This window comes from Camelus dromedarius, chromosome 12, assembly GCF_036321535.1.
Source record: "Camelus dromedarius isolate mCamDro1 chromosome 12, mCamDro1.pat, whole genome shotgun sequence".
NCBI lineage: Eukaryota > Metazoa > Chordata > Mammalia > Artiodactyla > Camelidae > Camelus > Camelus dromedarius.
The window spans coordinates 14,356,952-14,371,190 of record NC_087447.1 but is presented as its reverse complement, the minus strand read 5'-3'; the positions used below and the strand labels follow the sequence as shown (position 1 = coordinate 14,371,190).

Sequence of the window (14,239 nt, the reverse complement as noted above, 5' to 3'; positions counted from 1 at the left end):
AGCCTTAAGACCTTGTAGTGGTAAAGAGAACCCTGAGCTCGGGTTTGCCTCTGCCCGTGGACGCCCGGTACCAGGGTTGGTCTTGTATGGTGGCCGGGAGAGCGAGCTCCCCCTCGGGCTGGAGTGCTGCCGGGGCTAACCCAGAGCTAGAGCGGTTGCAGAACTGGGGCGAGGGGTGGTATAGGGCGCCTCTTTCCACACCTCTGCCTTTGGGTGGAATTTGAGCCTTGGCCTGGCTCTCTTCCCCGGAAGAAGCCTTGTTTGGAGTGCAGGGCACAGCGTGTAAACAGCCCTTTGGCCTCCCTGTGCCCCTGAGGTTGGTCCCAGTCTAGCCTGCTGCTCATGCCCTGAGCAAAGCTTCAGGAACCCTTTCACTTACCCTTCCAGTTCTTTTCCTGCCTTCCCATCCGTTCACTTCTAAGTTTTAGTTAATTAGAATCTCGATGACATGCCTCTTCTCCAAGGAGTTGGGTTGCTCAGACTGCAAAACCAAAGCACTGAATCCCTAGGGGAGGAATTTCAGACCAATGGGGAGATACATAGGAGTAAGGCAAGGGACATATCATAAAGTGAGAGTAGATGGGATTTCTGCAGAATCAGCGGGCCAAGAGGGCCTTGGCATTGACCATTAGGATAAAGGTGCTGCCAGCTTGGCTTTAGTGCTTTGTGATTCTGAGCTAGGAGTGACTCACAGCTCCAGGAGGTCAGATCTTGGGCCCTTGGAATGCTTTGATTCAGATCTGCCCTCTAGTAGCAAATCATCTCAGTTCACTGGAGAAATAAAACCTGATCTGAACATACTGGAGAAAGCAGGGTCATTATCTTGCCCCAGGAGTCCAGATTGAATTATTTACATACACCTCAGGATCTAAACCTTGCTTCCAGAACTGTTATGGAGGAGTGAATAGAAATTGAGAGCTGAAGGATGAGTAGTCAAATAGTTCTTAACCTTCTTATTTAGTCACAAGTCCCTTATGAATCAGATGAAAATTTAGTCCTCTCTCCTCCAGAAAAATGTCTACATACACAAACACACACAAATGGAATTTTGCATATAATCTCAAGAGGCTCATGAAGACCATCGATAGGCGTCATAAATCAGCATCTCTGATGCTCTGATCTAATCTAGCCCCCTTACTTCACAGATAAGAAAACAAACCCAGAGAGAGAAGGTGACTTGTCCAAGGTCACAGTGTAGGAAAATGGATTTGTCAACTGAAAAAAAAAAAAAAAAGCACAGCCTAAAAGTTGAGAATTATGTTTTATTTGGTGGACTTTCTGAAGCCTTCAAGCCCCAGAGAAAGCCTCTCAAATAACCCTAAGGGACTATGAAAGGAGCTAGGATATATAGGAGTTTTTGCAACAAAGTCGAAGATAGAAGATAGTTGGAACATCAAAAGATTACTGTTAATTAAAGAAAAGCAGACATTTCAAGGAGTTTAGCACTTTTCTATGTATAGGAAGATGTAAGAATCTGGGCTCATTGAAATCATTCCTTTGATATGCACCTCAGCAATCTAGGGTCAGTATCCTGTGATTTCCCACCTGAGTCTCCTCAGGGTATATCTTCGAGGTGGCTGCAGTGGCTGATGGCTTGATGGTGGGCATCCTGTTTCCATCCTGAGTTCCCTCAGGACTCACCGTTGGGGGTGGCTGCAATGTGGTGGCTTGATGGCTGCAACACCCTTTGTTTACTGATATGGAGGCAACATTTTTCATTCACAGATTGAAACTCAAGTTTTCTGATTTGCAGTCAAATAGTCCTTATAATGGGCTGTTACTCACAGGCTACTCAAACTGCATTGCTATCAGCAGCCCCAAAATATTTTCAATAAAGAGATTTGTAGTAAAGGAAAACTTCTTACATTGGTGGGTTGAGTGGGGCATGGCTAATTGGCAAAATTCTGCATATTAGTGGGAATTTTTTAGTGTTTTATTTTAATATTCCCCTTACTCTCCTTGCAAACTAGCCAGACCATTGTCATTTCAGAATATAAACCTCGGGTTCTCTAAATTTTGGCAAGTAGAACAAAATCCCTCAAATTCATCTTTTGCCTTTCTTCCCACTTGCTCAAGTATGTCTATATTCTTTGTGCCTCCAAGTATCCCATGTAGAGGGGAATTGATGGAGAAGATATTATTTCAGTTTTTTATAGTGAGAAACAAGCCCAGGAATGGTGAGGATTACACCACACATGGTAGAGCCAAGAGCTGATTTCTTGACCCCCAGTTTCTGCGTATTTTCGACCAGATAATTCTGTCTCCACACTTTGGAGACAGAACTAACTACAAATGCAAAAAGAATAGACATGTAGATGGATGGATGGATAGATAGATGGATGGATAAATGGGCCTACCTCAGAATAAATAAATCAGAATCTTTGAAAATGAGGCCAAGTTTGGGAATCACTGCTCTACCCTGTGTTGGCAGAAGTGAACCTAAATCCAGGTGAGTTAACTATTTTTCCCATCTGAGGAGGCAGTTCTGTGTAATGGAGTGAGGTGGGATTTTTTTTTGTTTTGAGTTTGAGCTTTCAAACCAGCTATGCTTGAATTCAAATTTGATATTTGCCTACTTGGTAGTAACCATCTCTTAGGGTTATATATAAGGAGAAATACAATAATACATGTAAATATAAATGTATGTAGTAGGGCCTAATAAATGTTACTTCTTTCCTTTTTGCCATCTATATCATCTCTGACCTCATAGGCCTGGGAAGCAGAAATCCCTGGGTTCTTCTCTATCTTGTGATTGGGAGGTTGGGCAGAAGTCACTTGAGTGGCCTGCAAGATGACCCCCATATTTTGCACCTTTCCAGGATGGTGAAGGAGGGAGCAAGAAGCAGTTGCCTAAGCCCATCCCTGCAAACCACATCTTGTGGCCTGCCTCATGGGAGTGCTCTGGGGGGAGTTACCCAATAGTGTGCAGGACTGTGGGCTAGTAAATGCTCCTATTTTTGCTTCAAGATTCCCCTTGTGGCAAGAAAAAGCCTCTGGAGGTTCTGGAAGTCAGAAATGTGACCTGAAAGGTCCTCAAATGTGGATGTTGCCTCCTCTCGGGGCCAAGAAAACCTAGGAAAGGCCCCCCGGGACTCGGAGGCTTTGGACCTAACACTCCTGTAGGCTGGTGGGACTGTGCCGTGGGCGGGGTCTGGCAAAGTGAGATGTGTGATTCCTACTGCAGATCCCCTGACTACTTGCCCTGGCTTGGGATAGAATTCCTGGGGATTAGTCTCCAGAACCTCTGTGGAGATACTGCCAGTAGGTTTTGGTCTTGCCCCATTTTGTTCTCCCTTCCCCTCTTCATGGGGAGGAGGCTCCTGAACCCCTGTAACCTGAAGGGGTAGCTCCAGCAGTAAAGCACTGCTAATGCTTCCTTCTCCTTTATTTACGAGCAGGCTGGGGCTGACTCCCTGGCGTGGGGGAGATGGCGCCCTTACATGCTTGGTCAGCAGCTGGCTCTAGCCTGGGTCATAGGGCTCCACATGTAGCTTGTATGTGGTCCTGGGCTGTGGGGAGACTAGACTATCAGGAGAGGGAGTTGAGAATCAAAAGTGAATAAGAGGCTTCTCCTAACTCCCAGAAGATAGGTCATCAGACCCTAGGCCAATGTTCCATCCCACGTTCCTTGTACCCTAGAGTATCAGTGACATCGCCCTGCTGACTCTGCCTCTATGCTGGAGCTTCTGGGAATGGGGAAAGGTGGAGGAGGAAGCTGGATCAATGATGTGGGTACTGGGACAGAACAGTTCCAGTTTTGCAGGGGCTAGAGTCCCTGGTTTCTACTTTCCCAGGACAGCTGGGGCCTTGTGAAAATTGGGGAAAGAACACAAGTAAGATGAATGGAGAGCCTTGTGTTCATGACTCAGAGATGCCCAGACCAGGGTGGGGGCCTTGTCAGGGGACAACCTTGTGATGAGAGGGAACAAGAGCAAAAACTGGAGGCAAAACTTTGAGATGGGGGGGTGTCAGAGGGGCTTTTCTGAAATGTGAAAATGAATACATGGGCAGATTTTGCAACACCACCCAGCCTGCTGTCTTCTCAAGTCTCTGCTCCCCAACCCCCTACACGTTCCCCCTGCCCCACCCTGTGCTTCCTCCCATCTTTCACCAAGCTCCTTTCTATTTCTGCTTTCCCAGCCTTCTATCCTGTCCACCCCACCCCATCCACTCTTTCCTTGTTCCCTCTCTTTTCCTCTTCCCTGGTGCCCTGTTCATCTCTGTTTCGATCCCTCTGGCTGCCTGCCCTGGCCCCCTGTCCTTCTGTGCTTTAATGTGGGACCCATGGGAACTGGAGTTCACAGCAAAACAGGAAGAGCCTGTGAGCAGGAAACTGGGAGTGGGGCAGGGTTGGGGAACAACCAGCAGTAACCTCAGCTCCTTGCCTCCCACATCTGGACTGAAGCATCCCCAGGGCTCTCTGCCTCTCCCACTGCAGCCCACTAGCCCTGGCTTCTTCCATCTCAGCACTTCACTGGTCCAGAAGACCTGAGAGGCAACAAGACAGGAATATCCTGGACTCTGACACAGGAGAAAGAAAGAGCACAGGGACTTGAGTGAGGACATCTGGATTCTGATCCCAGCTTTGTCACTAATTATGTGTGGTCTTGGAAGAGGCTCTCCCACGAGCTCAGTGTTATTGTACCTTCCCTCCCTCCCTCCCTCCTGGGGCTGCTCTGAGGACCAGAAAAGATGGTGAAGGGTTTGTATATGGAAGCAAGCACTGGAAGGTTAACAATGTACAGATTCGAGGTGCTGGATACCCATAGCTAAAAGGATTGGGAGGTTAATTATTGCTATAATTTCTTGTACTCTTACTATGTGCCATACATTGTGCTCTGATATATTGTTTAATTCTTAAGACAACCTTATGTGGCAAAAAACATTATTATCCCCATTTTAAAGATAGGAAAACAGGTTCAGAGACATTAAGTAACTTGCCTAATCAAGATCATACAGCAAATAAGAGGCAGAGGCAAAGCCAGGATTTCAACCCAAAATCTGAGCTCAGAGCCCAAACACTAAAGCAACTGTGATGCTAAGATGAAACTGACTAGAGCTAACAAGTATAGGATAGAAGAGGATCATATAATTTTTGTTTACTTATTCATTCAACAAACAGGACCACAGTACCTACTCTGTTGTCTACTCTATGCCACGGGTGATAAAATCAATAAAATGAGGTGTCTGCCTTAAGGGATGGATCTCATGTTCCAGGCAACAGAGCAGGAAGGCATGGCTATAGTCTCAGTAGATGCTGGACAGAGCCTGCCAGCACTTCTGAAGAAATCTTCCCCCGGATGAGGGAGACTGCATACCCTCTCAGGCCCACCATCCTGGGTGTCATCCAGCCCTATGGTCTCCACACCCGACCCAGTCCCAGACCATGCATTGCTGTAGCGACTTCTTACCGGACCCTCCTCCCTTCTCTGTGGCCCCCGCAGGGTACCCACATTCAGAGACTCCCCGGAAGGCCCAGCACCTGCCTGTCTCCACCCCTGGAATTATACCAGCTTGACTGAGGCCTGGGGCTAGTGGGGAGAGTTTCTTGGCCCCTTTCCAGAGGCAGGGGAGGAGGACAAAGGCTGGGAAAGCAGACTGAGGCTCGGTGTCGCAATTCCGGGCCGTCCTGGGACCTTTGCTCCGCGAGGTGTCTGTGGAGGGGAGGGAACGACTCGAGGCTGCCGGGAGTAGGGTGGGGGTGCCCGGGAGGCATTCCTCTGTAAAAGCAGCTTAGAGCCGCCAGGGTGAGGAGAGGAAGGGGAGAGCCGCGGGAGCCGGCTGGTCTGCAGGGAAATGCGGCTGTCAGGGTTGGGGGTAGGGGCCCGGGTGGCGCTGGGCCTAAGGGGTGGCCGGCCGGCAGGGGGCGGAGTCAGCGCGGTGGGGAAGCGGTCGTGGGCGGGGGCTAGGAGGCCAGGGCTCCGGTCGGTCGGCTCCGGGCTCCTGGCCCCTCTCTTGCTCAGCTCCGGCTACCCGGCCGCCCCGAGGCCTGTGGACGAGGGACTGCACCATCCTCCTCTCCCAGCAAGGGGGCTCCAGAGACTGCCCCAGCCAGGAAGTCTAGCGGCCTGGGCACTCGGTGGGTCTGCTCCTCAGCACTGGCCTGGGGCTCTGTGTGTGTGTCTGGGGTGGGGGTGGGGGTGTCCTATGGATTTAGAAAGGGGTCTCTGGGGAGAGGGGAAGTATGATGATGGTGTTGGAAGCTCAGGTAGCTACAGCATTCTATTTAAGTCCAAGAATAACTTCTGAGGGGGTAAGGGGAAAGAAGTTCTGTATGTGATTTGGGGTGATTCCCGGAGGCAAGAGTTCTGTCCTGGGACCCTGGAAAGTGGCAGGAGTGAGGTTGTCTAACAACGGGCACGTTTCACTTGGTGGAGGGAGCCTCGGTCACATGTTCTGGTTCTGCCCAATTTTGGCTGTTCCCAGTGCTAGAGTGAGGGGGAAGGGGCTCTGACAGAAGCGGGGCAGATGTGGCAAACATTTCCTGACACCCTGGAGGGGACCTGGGGAGAAAAGGTGGCATGGTAGCCAAGAGCTTAGACTTTGGGGTCACAGAGACCAGAGCTGGAGTCTTGGCTCTACCACTGCCTAACTGTGTGGCCCTAGGCTATTTTCTCAATGTCTTCGAACCCCAGTTTCCTCATCTGTAAAGTGGGCTTAAGAATAGCCCTGACCTCATAGGGATATTGTGAGGAAGGCATGGAGAATCTTAGCACAGGCTGACACATACATGGCAAGTAAACGTTAGCTGCTATCTTAGTACAGATAAAAGGCAGGATTAGGAGGGGAAGGAGCCCAGTTCTGGAAGAGTATAACCTGGGTCATTCCTGCAGGACAGCCCCTTGGTAATGTCCAGGGCTCCAGGAAGAGATGTCCTTGTGGCTGGAGGCCCCTGTGCCTGATGTAACTCCTGGTAAGCTCCTTCACTCCAGCCCTCTCCCCTAAGTCCAGGCCCCAGCTCCTCTTCTCCCGCAGGAATCAGCTTCCTTTACTCGCTGCCTTCTACCCTCCCCTGGAAAGCAGTCCAGAGCTGTTCTTGGTATTGCTTGCCTCCTGCTCAGACCACCTCTGCGCTCGTTGTGGTGCCTGGTCCTTGGAGATACTGGTCTGTCCTTCTCAATCTGAGCTTGCTCCTGGGGAGACTTGGCATGTCCAATGCTTACCCAGCTTGGCTTTCAAGAGTTCTGTCTGATCTGTGGGATGGATGCACTTCAGCCCCCCAAGGGAACAAAAGTTAACATCCTCATTTAAGGTACTGAGGTACAGGGGACTACAAGTGACTAGCTCTAGAGCCCACTCAAACCTTAGGGTCCCAGAGCCGGAGCCAACATTTTGCTGCCCTCTACGGGTGGAGATAAGTTTGCAGTTTCCCAGGAGAAGGTTGGAGAGAAGAACCGGGACCTGAGACCCACCTTGTGTCTCTCTTTCGGGGTTCAGACTCTGCAGCAGAGCTGTGGGAGCCAGGTGCACAAGATGCAAGCAGCCAGCCTCTGGGAGGCAGCAACTGCATCATCAGTGAGGAAGCCAGCATGCCCCAATCTTCTGGGGGCGCTTCGAGGGTGGGGCTGGAGGCAACAGAGCCCACAGCACTGCTTCCCGGGGTGGAGGCCCCTCCAGAGGCCACAGGTGAGGAGTTGTTGGATTTGGAGGAGGTAGGGGCCCCTGGATCTGGGAGGGGTACCTTCAGGGCTCTTTACCGTATAAGATCATGATTCAGTCCAAAGGCTTTGGAGTCAACTAGACCTAAGTGATCTCAGTGTAAATTTTGTTTCTATCTTAGGCCTTTCTGAGCTTCAGTTTCCTTATTTGCAAAATGGAAATAATAAGAGTACCTATCTCTTAAGGTTGTCATAAGATCAGTGCATATAAACACAGTACCTAGGACATAATAGTACTTGGCATGAGAGAACTACTTTCTTAGAATAGAGACTAGACTGCGCATAATGAAGTGAATGAAGGTCACTGCGTGCTCAGGGCAGTGGCCAAGTGGGCACCAAGCTTTTTCCCTGAAGAAGAACATGAAGGCTCTTCCCTGTATCCAGAGCTCCGTCCACAAAAGCGGAAAAAGGGGCCAGCCCCCAAAATGCTGGGGAACGAGCTGTGCAGTGTATGTGGGGACAAGGCCTCTGGCTTCCATTACAACGTGCTGAGCTGCGAGGGCTGCAAGGGATTCTTCCGCCGCAGCGTCATCAAAGGGGCACGCTACGTCTGCCACAGCGGGGGCCACTGCCCCATGGACACCTATATGCGTCGAAAGTGCCAGGAGTGCCGCCTTCGCAAATGCCGCCAGGCTGGCATGCGGGAGGAGTGTGAGTGTCTGGGGGCCAGAGCAGGAGTGGGGGTGCTTTAGGCTGATGGGAAAGAGAGGATGTGGGGGTGCCAGGGTCTGAGGGCAGACAGGCAGCTGAGCCTGTGGGGCCTTCCTCCACAGCTCATAAGTGAGGATTAAAATCTCCTTCTTGTCTTTACCCAATACTCTCTGCTTTTCTGGAACCTCAAACCATCCCTCTGCCCCATCCCTGCTTCCTGTCTCCCCCTCCCCTCCTCACATCTGGCTCTGTCCTTAGGCGTCCTGTCAGAAGAACAGATCCGATTGAAGAAACTGAAGCGGCAAGAGGAGGAACAGGCTCAGGCCACATCCGTGCCCCCGAGGGCTTCCTCACCTCCCCAAGTCCTGCCCCAGCTCAGCCCAGAGCAGCTGGGCATGATTGAGAAGCTGGTGGCTGCTCAGCAGCAGTGTAACAGACGCTCCTTTTCTGATCAGCTTCGAGTCACGGTACAGGAGGGACCTGGGGAAAGGTAGCTGTGCCATAAGCAAGTCGGTTTCTTTATATCTGGCTCAGAGTGGTTTGTTTTTTCTCTCCCTGCCATTCTGGGTAGCCTTGGCCCATGGCACCAGATCCCCAGAGCCGGGAGGCCCGTCAGCAACGCTTTGCCCATTTCACTGAGCTGGCCATCGTCTCTGTGCAGGAGATTGTTGATTTTGCCAAACAGCTGCCGGGCTTCCTGCAGCTCAGCCGGGAGGACCAGATCGCCCTCCTGAAGACCTCTGCAATTGAGGTGGCTGGCATGGCCGAGGGTGAAGGGAGGATCAGAGCGGGCTGTCTGGTCTGTGGGAGGGGCCTTTAGACAAACAGCTGGGAAACCACATCCATTGGGAAGCAGGGATGAGGGGCTTGACCTTTCCTTGAAGGTGCCAGGCCAAGAGTAGCCTGCCAAGTCCTTTTTTGAGGTCTGCTACTTGTATGCAGGTTATGCTTCTGGAGACATCTCGGAGGTACAACCCTGGGAGTGAGAGTATTACCTTCCTCAAGGATTTCAGTTATAACCGAGAAGACTTTGCTAAAGCAGGTGAGAACTGAGATCACAAAGGTATTGGGTCAGATGAACAAGATGCTTTTTGTCATGGGGCCGATAGTGACTACAGAGCTATAGGCCCAGGGTTTGAGTGGCTGTAAAGGGAAGGCTCCACTGTGTTCACAAGACAGAGAGTTGAAGTCCTGAAAGGCCTGCCTCCCTTAACTGCCCCCAATGCCTCTGTTGCATTAGGCGAGTGGTTCTCAAACTATTCCCAGGAACCTGATGTGGGGGCAGTTTCCATGGAAGTGCCCCCTTAGGAGAAATAAAGAGGCACAGGCATGTCCTTCATCTTAACTTTAGCTAAACAAGAAGCTCCATTTAAATCTGTATTGTATATTGTGCTTTTGCATTACATTTTGCTTGAGGGAAAGATTTTACAACTAGGGGAAAAAAAAAAAAAGCTTGAAAACCTCACCGAGCCTTTCAGCAATCAGTGATGAAAAATCTTTCTCAGATATGCATGTTCTTTAAGGATCAGGTGGACTGATTTCCTCCTTTTCTTTTCTTTCTTTCTTTTTCTTTTTTTTTTTTTTTTACAATGTATCAGTTTCTAGTGTACACCATAATGTTTCAGTCATCCATATACATACATATATTCATTTTCATATTCTTTTTCATTATAGGATACTATAAGATATTGAATACAGTTCCCTGTGCTATATAGTAGAAACTTGTTTATCTATTTTATATATAGTAGTTAGTATCTGCATGATTTCCTCCTTTTTAATTGCTCTTTCTGAGGAGCCATGGAATTGGAGTTAAACATGGTAGACATGTCCAGATGCGGCAGTTTTAGGATAAGAGTGAACACTTCTATCCCCATCCTGGACCTGGAGTACTTTCCCCAGGAAGTAGTTCACGATGCTGTTCTCTATCTGATACTTGCTTGCAGGCTAAGCAGTGTTGGTTTCCTTGTATTCGATTACTAGTGATGTTTGAGTTATGGGAGCACGGCTGGGAAAGGATGGAAGGCTGAAGGTGTTTTGGAGGGTCATGGCTGAGGCTGAACGAGAGACTGAGAGATTTAACACCTGAGTGAGTGGGTCTGTAAAATATGGCTGATGCTGACTCCATTCTCAGGTTTGGAGAATCCTGGTCTCCAGGGCAGAGCTCACAAAGGTTTCCAGTGACTCAGGCCAGCTCTTGTCCTATCACAGGCCACCCAGTGAGCTTTCTAGGTAGGTCTCCCTTAGCTATAGGGCACATCAGGGCTGTGTTAGCACCTCTTGCCTTCTGTAGGGCCAGGTGTACTGCCTGAATGTATAGGCACATAATAGGAATGATGTGATGAATTTTTCCAGCTTTAAAAGCCCAGTCCTGCCCCCTTTCTCTACCCAACCGCCTCTTCTCCAGATGGTTAATATCCCAGTCCTTCTTAACCGCAGCCTTCTCCTTCATAACATCCTCCTTTCTGCATCCTTCCCTGTTCTCACATCGGCTTGTTCCTTCAGCACTTGAGGACTTGTGCCATCTGAATCTGTACCTTTTTATAGATTCAATTATATCAGTGGTTTTTATGTCATCACATATGTCTTTCATTTTCATTTTGTCAGTAGGGTCTTGGGGAGAAGGGACAGAGGTGCTTTTTGGTCAGGGCTCCCTCCTGCTCTTCATCCACTACCATATGCTGCATGTGTGGATGACTCACGGTGTGAACTGATGGCACTGGAGGCGTTCACAGCAAGCAGGAGCAGACCCTCGCAGGCGGCGCAACTCTAGAACCTGCTCGTCCTCTCTGTACAAGGGTCTGTTCAACACAATTCAAGGCTCAATACTTCACCAAGAAATGCTTTCTAAATGGGGCTTGTTCAGTAAATAGATCAACATACACTTGATAAACATCGGGGTGAAAGTACAGGAAGTGACTAATCAAGAAGTCTCGAATGGAAAAGTTAGCAGATGGTTGCTAAAAGAAGTCTGAGAAAGCCGAGGGGACAGTGTGGGGCGGGGAGACTTTGACAGTGCCTATGGGAAAGCTGTTCTTTAGATGTCACCACTTCAGGTCGTGGTTTATTGAACTTCAGCCTCCTCAGTGAGAAGGCTGGTTCTATTTTTTTTAATGTATTATTTATTTAACAAACACTTACATGTTAGTCACTATATGTGCCACTTATTAGTCTAAGGACCCATTATGAGGTAGGTACTATTATTATCTCCATCCTAGAGATGGGAAAACCAAGGCCCAGAGAGCTTAAATAACTTACCCAAGGTCACACAGCCTAGTAAATGGTAGAGCCATGACTCAAACCCAGGGAGTCCAATGTCAGCATCCACACCCTCAACCACATTGCTCTGTTTCCCCTGTGATGTGAAACATGAAATGTATCATTAGTATTCAAACAAGTAAGGCCAATTGCCAGTGAAGAAGTCTTTTTATAAACAAATATAAGGGTTGCCTCTATTTCTAGTAATGTGAGGCTTTCAAGAATCCTAATAAGAATTCTAACAGAATTATTATTTATTTAATTCAGCACCTCCTATATGCTGGGCACAGGGGAAAGTGCTCCATATGCTTTATCATTTAACCATCACAACAGTTTTTTTTTTAAATTGAAGTATAGTCAGTTTACAATGTGTCAATTTCTGGTGTACAGCTTAATGTTTCAGTCATACATATACATGCACATATTCGTTTTTATATTTTTCATTATAGGTTACTACATGATATTGAACATAGATAGCTCCCTGTACACAGCAGTCTAATAAGTTCAGATATGATTCCCGTCTCACAGATGAGGCTTAGAGAGGTTAACAAACTTGCTCAAGGTTACACAGCAGAGCTCGGAGACTTCTTACTGAGTTCCTGGTAGTTTCCTAAATTGAGCAAAGCTGCCCATGCCACACACTCCAGCCTCTCTTCCTCCCTCCCTAGGGCTGCAGGTGGAGTTCATCAACCCCATCTTTGAGTTCTCCAGAGCCATGAATGAGCTGCAGCTAAATGATGCTGAGTTTGCCTTGCTCATTGCCATCAGCATCTTCTCTGCAGGTGAGGAAGAGGGGCAAGAGGGAAAATTGAGCAAGAGACTTGCATCAAAGAGGGCTGTAGGCCTCATCAGGCAGGAATCATGGGGGTGGAGGCCCTTGCTGTGCTACTTTGGGATGGGAGAGGTTGGGTAGGGCATGTCCCTATTTTGTGGTTGTGATTTGGGGTATGGAAGTAAGACCCTGGCCAGACCTGCTACTCAACTTTGTTGGTGACCTATAGACCGGCCCAACGTGCAGGACCAGCTCCAGGTAGAGAGGCTGCAACACACATATGTGGAGGCCCTGCATGCCTACGTCTCCATCCACCACCCCCATGTGAGTCTCCCCACCATTCCCCTTTTCCTGCTCTCATAGGCTTATCCCCTGACATTCCTACTTGCCCTTCAAGAATCCCTCCCTGACTACATTGTGCACAGACAATTCTCTGCCTCTCCTACAACTCCCCTACCATTGCCCCTCTTCCCTGGGGAGAGACAAAGGCTGTACTTGTCTTCTTTCCCAGGACCGACTGATGTTCCCACGGATGCTAATGAAACTAGTGAGCCTCCGGACACTGAGCAGCGTCCACTCAGAGCAAGTGTTTGCACTGCGCCTGCAGGACAAAAAGCTTCCCCCACTCCTCTCTGAGATCTGGGATGTGCATGAATGACTGTTCTTCCCCTGTATCTTCTGTTTTCTGGGCTGGATGGCTGAGGACTAGTGGCTGCCTCCTAGAGGTGGAGCCAACTGAGAAGGGCAAACATTCCTGAGGGCTGGGCAAAGGAGATCCTCACGTGGCATTAAAGGAGAGTCAAAGGGTTGGGAGTTTTGTGGCTGCTGGGTAGAGGAGACCCTGCTAAAACAATGCTCCCTGTGAAGACTATACTAACCGGCCAAATGGCTGAACCTGGGGGCCACTTTGCACAAGGTTCTCCAGGGCCCTGCCCATCCTGCCTCTACCACTTCCTGTTTTCCCCACAGGGCCCCAAGAGAAATTCTCCACTGTCACACTGCGGCTTGGCCAAAAATGCCTCAAGGCTGCCTCACTGATAGGTCTGGCACTGTTTGTACAGGAAGACCAAAATGAATACAGAATGAGAGAAACCAATTTCTGGAATGGGGGTGGGGGCCCGGGAATAGAGGAGGGAAGCCTGTGTCTTTTAGGATCTGCCTCCAGACTCAGAGGAGGGAGACAAGTCACAAGTGACAGCCTTGGCAGTGAGAGGGGGACCTCCTTTTACTAGCCCCATTGCTCCATAAGGGTCAATGAAATGCTGAGGCGAAGATGCCCCCTCCCAGTTCGATGATCCAGTTCGATCCTGTTGGAGGTGGGTGTTGGATTTTCCGAACTAATGCCACAGTCTCGCACCTGTGTTCGTGCCCGCGTAGTCTTGGTTTTTCCGTTGACATCTGAAAAAGAAGGAACAAAAGTCCTACCACTCGGCCCGCAGGCCCTGTGGGACAGGAAGAAAAGTCCCCTGAGGCCAAGGGGTACTGCCCGGTCTCCGGCTTAGCCTCTCCTAAGGACTGGACTCCATTTCCCAGCGAGCACCACGGCGCCGCTCACGCCCCCTTCCTTGGAGCGCGCCCGTGTAGGTGACTCCGAGGCAGCGCCTTCCGGCCACAAGTCCCCCCGCCGCCCCTGAATTGGTAGGCCCCACCGCCGCGGCCGCCTGCTTTCCTGCCTTGGCGGCTGGGCACTTCCAAAGCGAGAGCGGGGGGAGGGAGGTGAGGTGAAGGGGGGAGGTCCAGAAGGTCTCAGGGGCAGCTTATCTTGAGAAGTCGCTTCCAGGTTACTCCACACTTCATCGAAATGGGCTCTATTACCGTGTCGAATTAAAATCTGTTTGCACAACCTAAACAAAAAGTATTCCTTTGGGTCCTCCCCTTGGCACGTAGAGGCGGTGGGCTGGCC

General features: G+C 49.7%; 1 protein-coding gene across 7 annotated transcripts; it reads left to right on the top strand.

The window, feature by feature from the left end:
* The first annotated feature begins 2 nt into the window (after positions 1-2).
* Positions 3-13,149, top strand: NR1H3 (nuclear receptor subfamily 1 group H member 3). 7 transcript variants are annotated; one of them, XM_031459668.2, is made up of 11 exons: positions 3-20; positions 5,964-6,079; positions 6,834-6,913; positions 7,438-7,626; positions 8,043-8,309; positions 8,568-8,776; positions 8,881-9,060; positions 9,252-9,351; positions 12,233-12,346; positions 12,566-12,660; positions 12,848-13,149. In XM_031459668.2, the coding sequence occupies exons 3-11, from the start codon at positions 6,871-6,873 to the stop codon at positions 12,992-12,994; spliced, it is 1,344 nt and encodes a 447-aa protein (XP_031315528.1). In that variant the 5' UTR covers positions 3-20; positions 5,964-6,079; positions 6,834-6,870; the 3' UTR covers positions 12,995-13,149. The 7 variants fall into 7 exon arrangements, with proteins under 7 accessions (XP_031315528.1, XP_031315527.1, XP_031315526.1 ...); XM_031459667.2 differs by lacking the exon at positions 3-20 and adding an exon at positions 5,729-5,747; XM_031459666.2 differs by lacking the exon at positions 3-20 and adding an exon at positions 5,800-5,817.
* Positions 13,150-14,239: the final 1,090 nt, after the last annotated feature.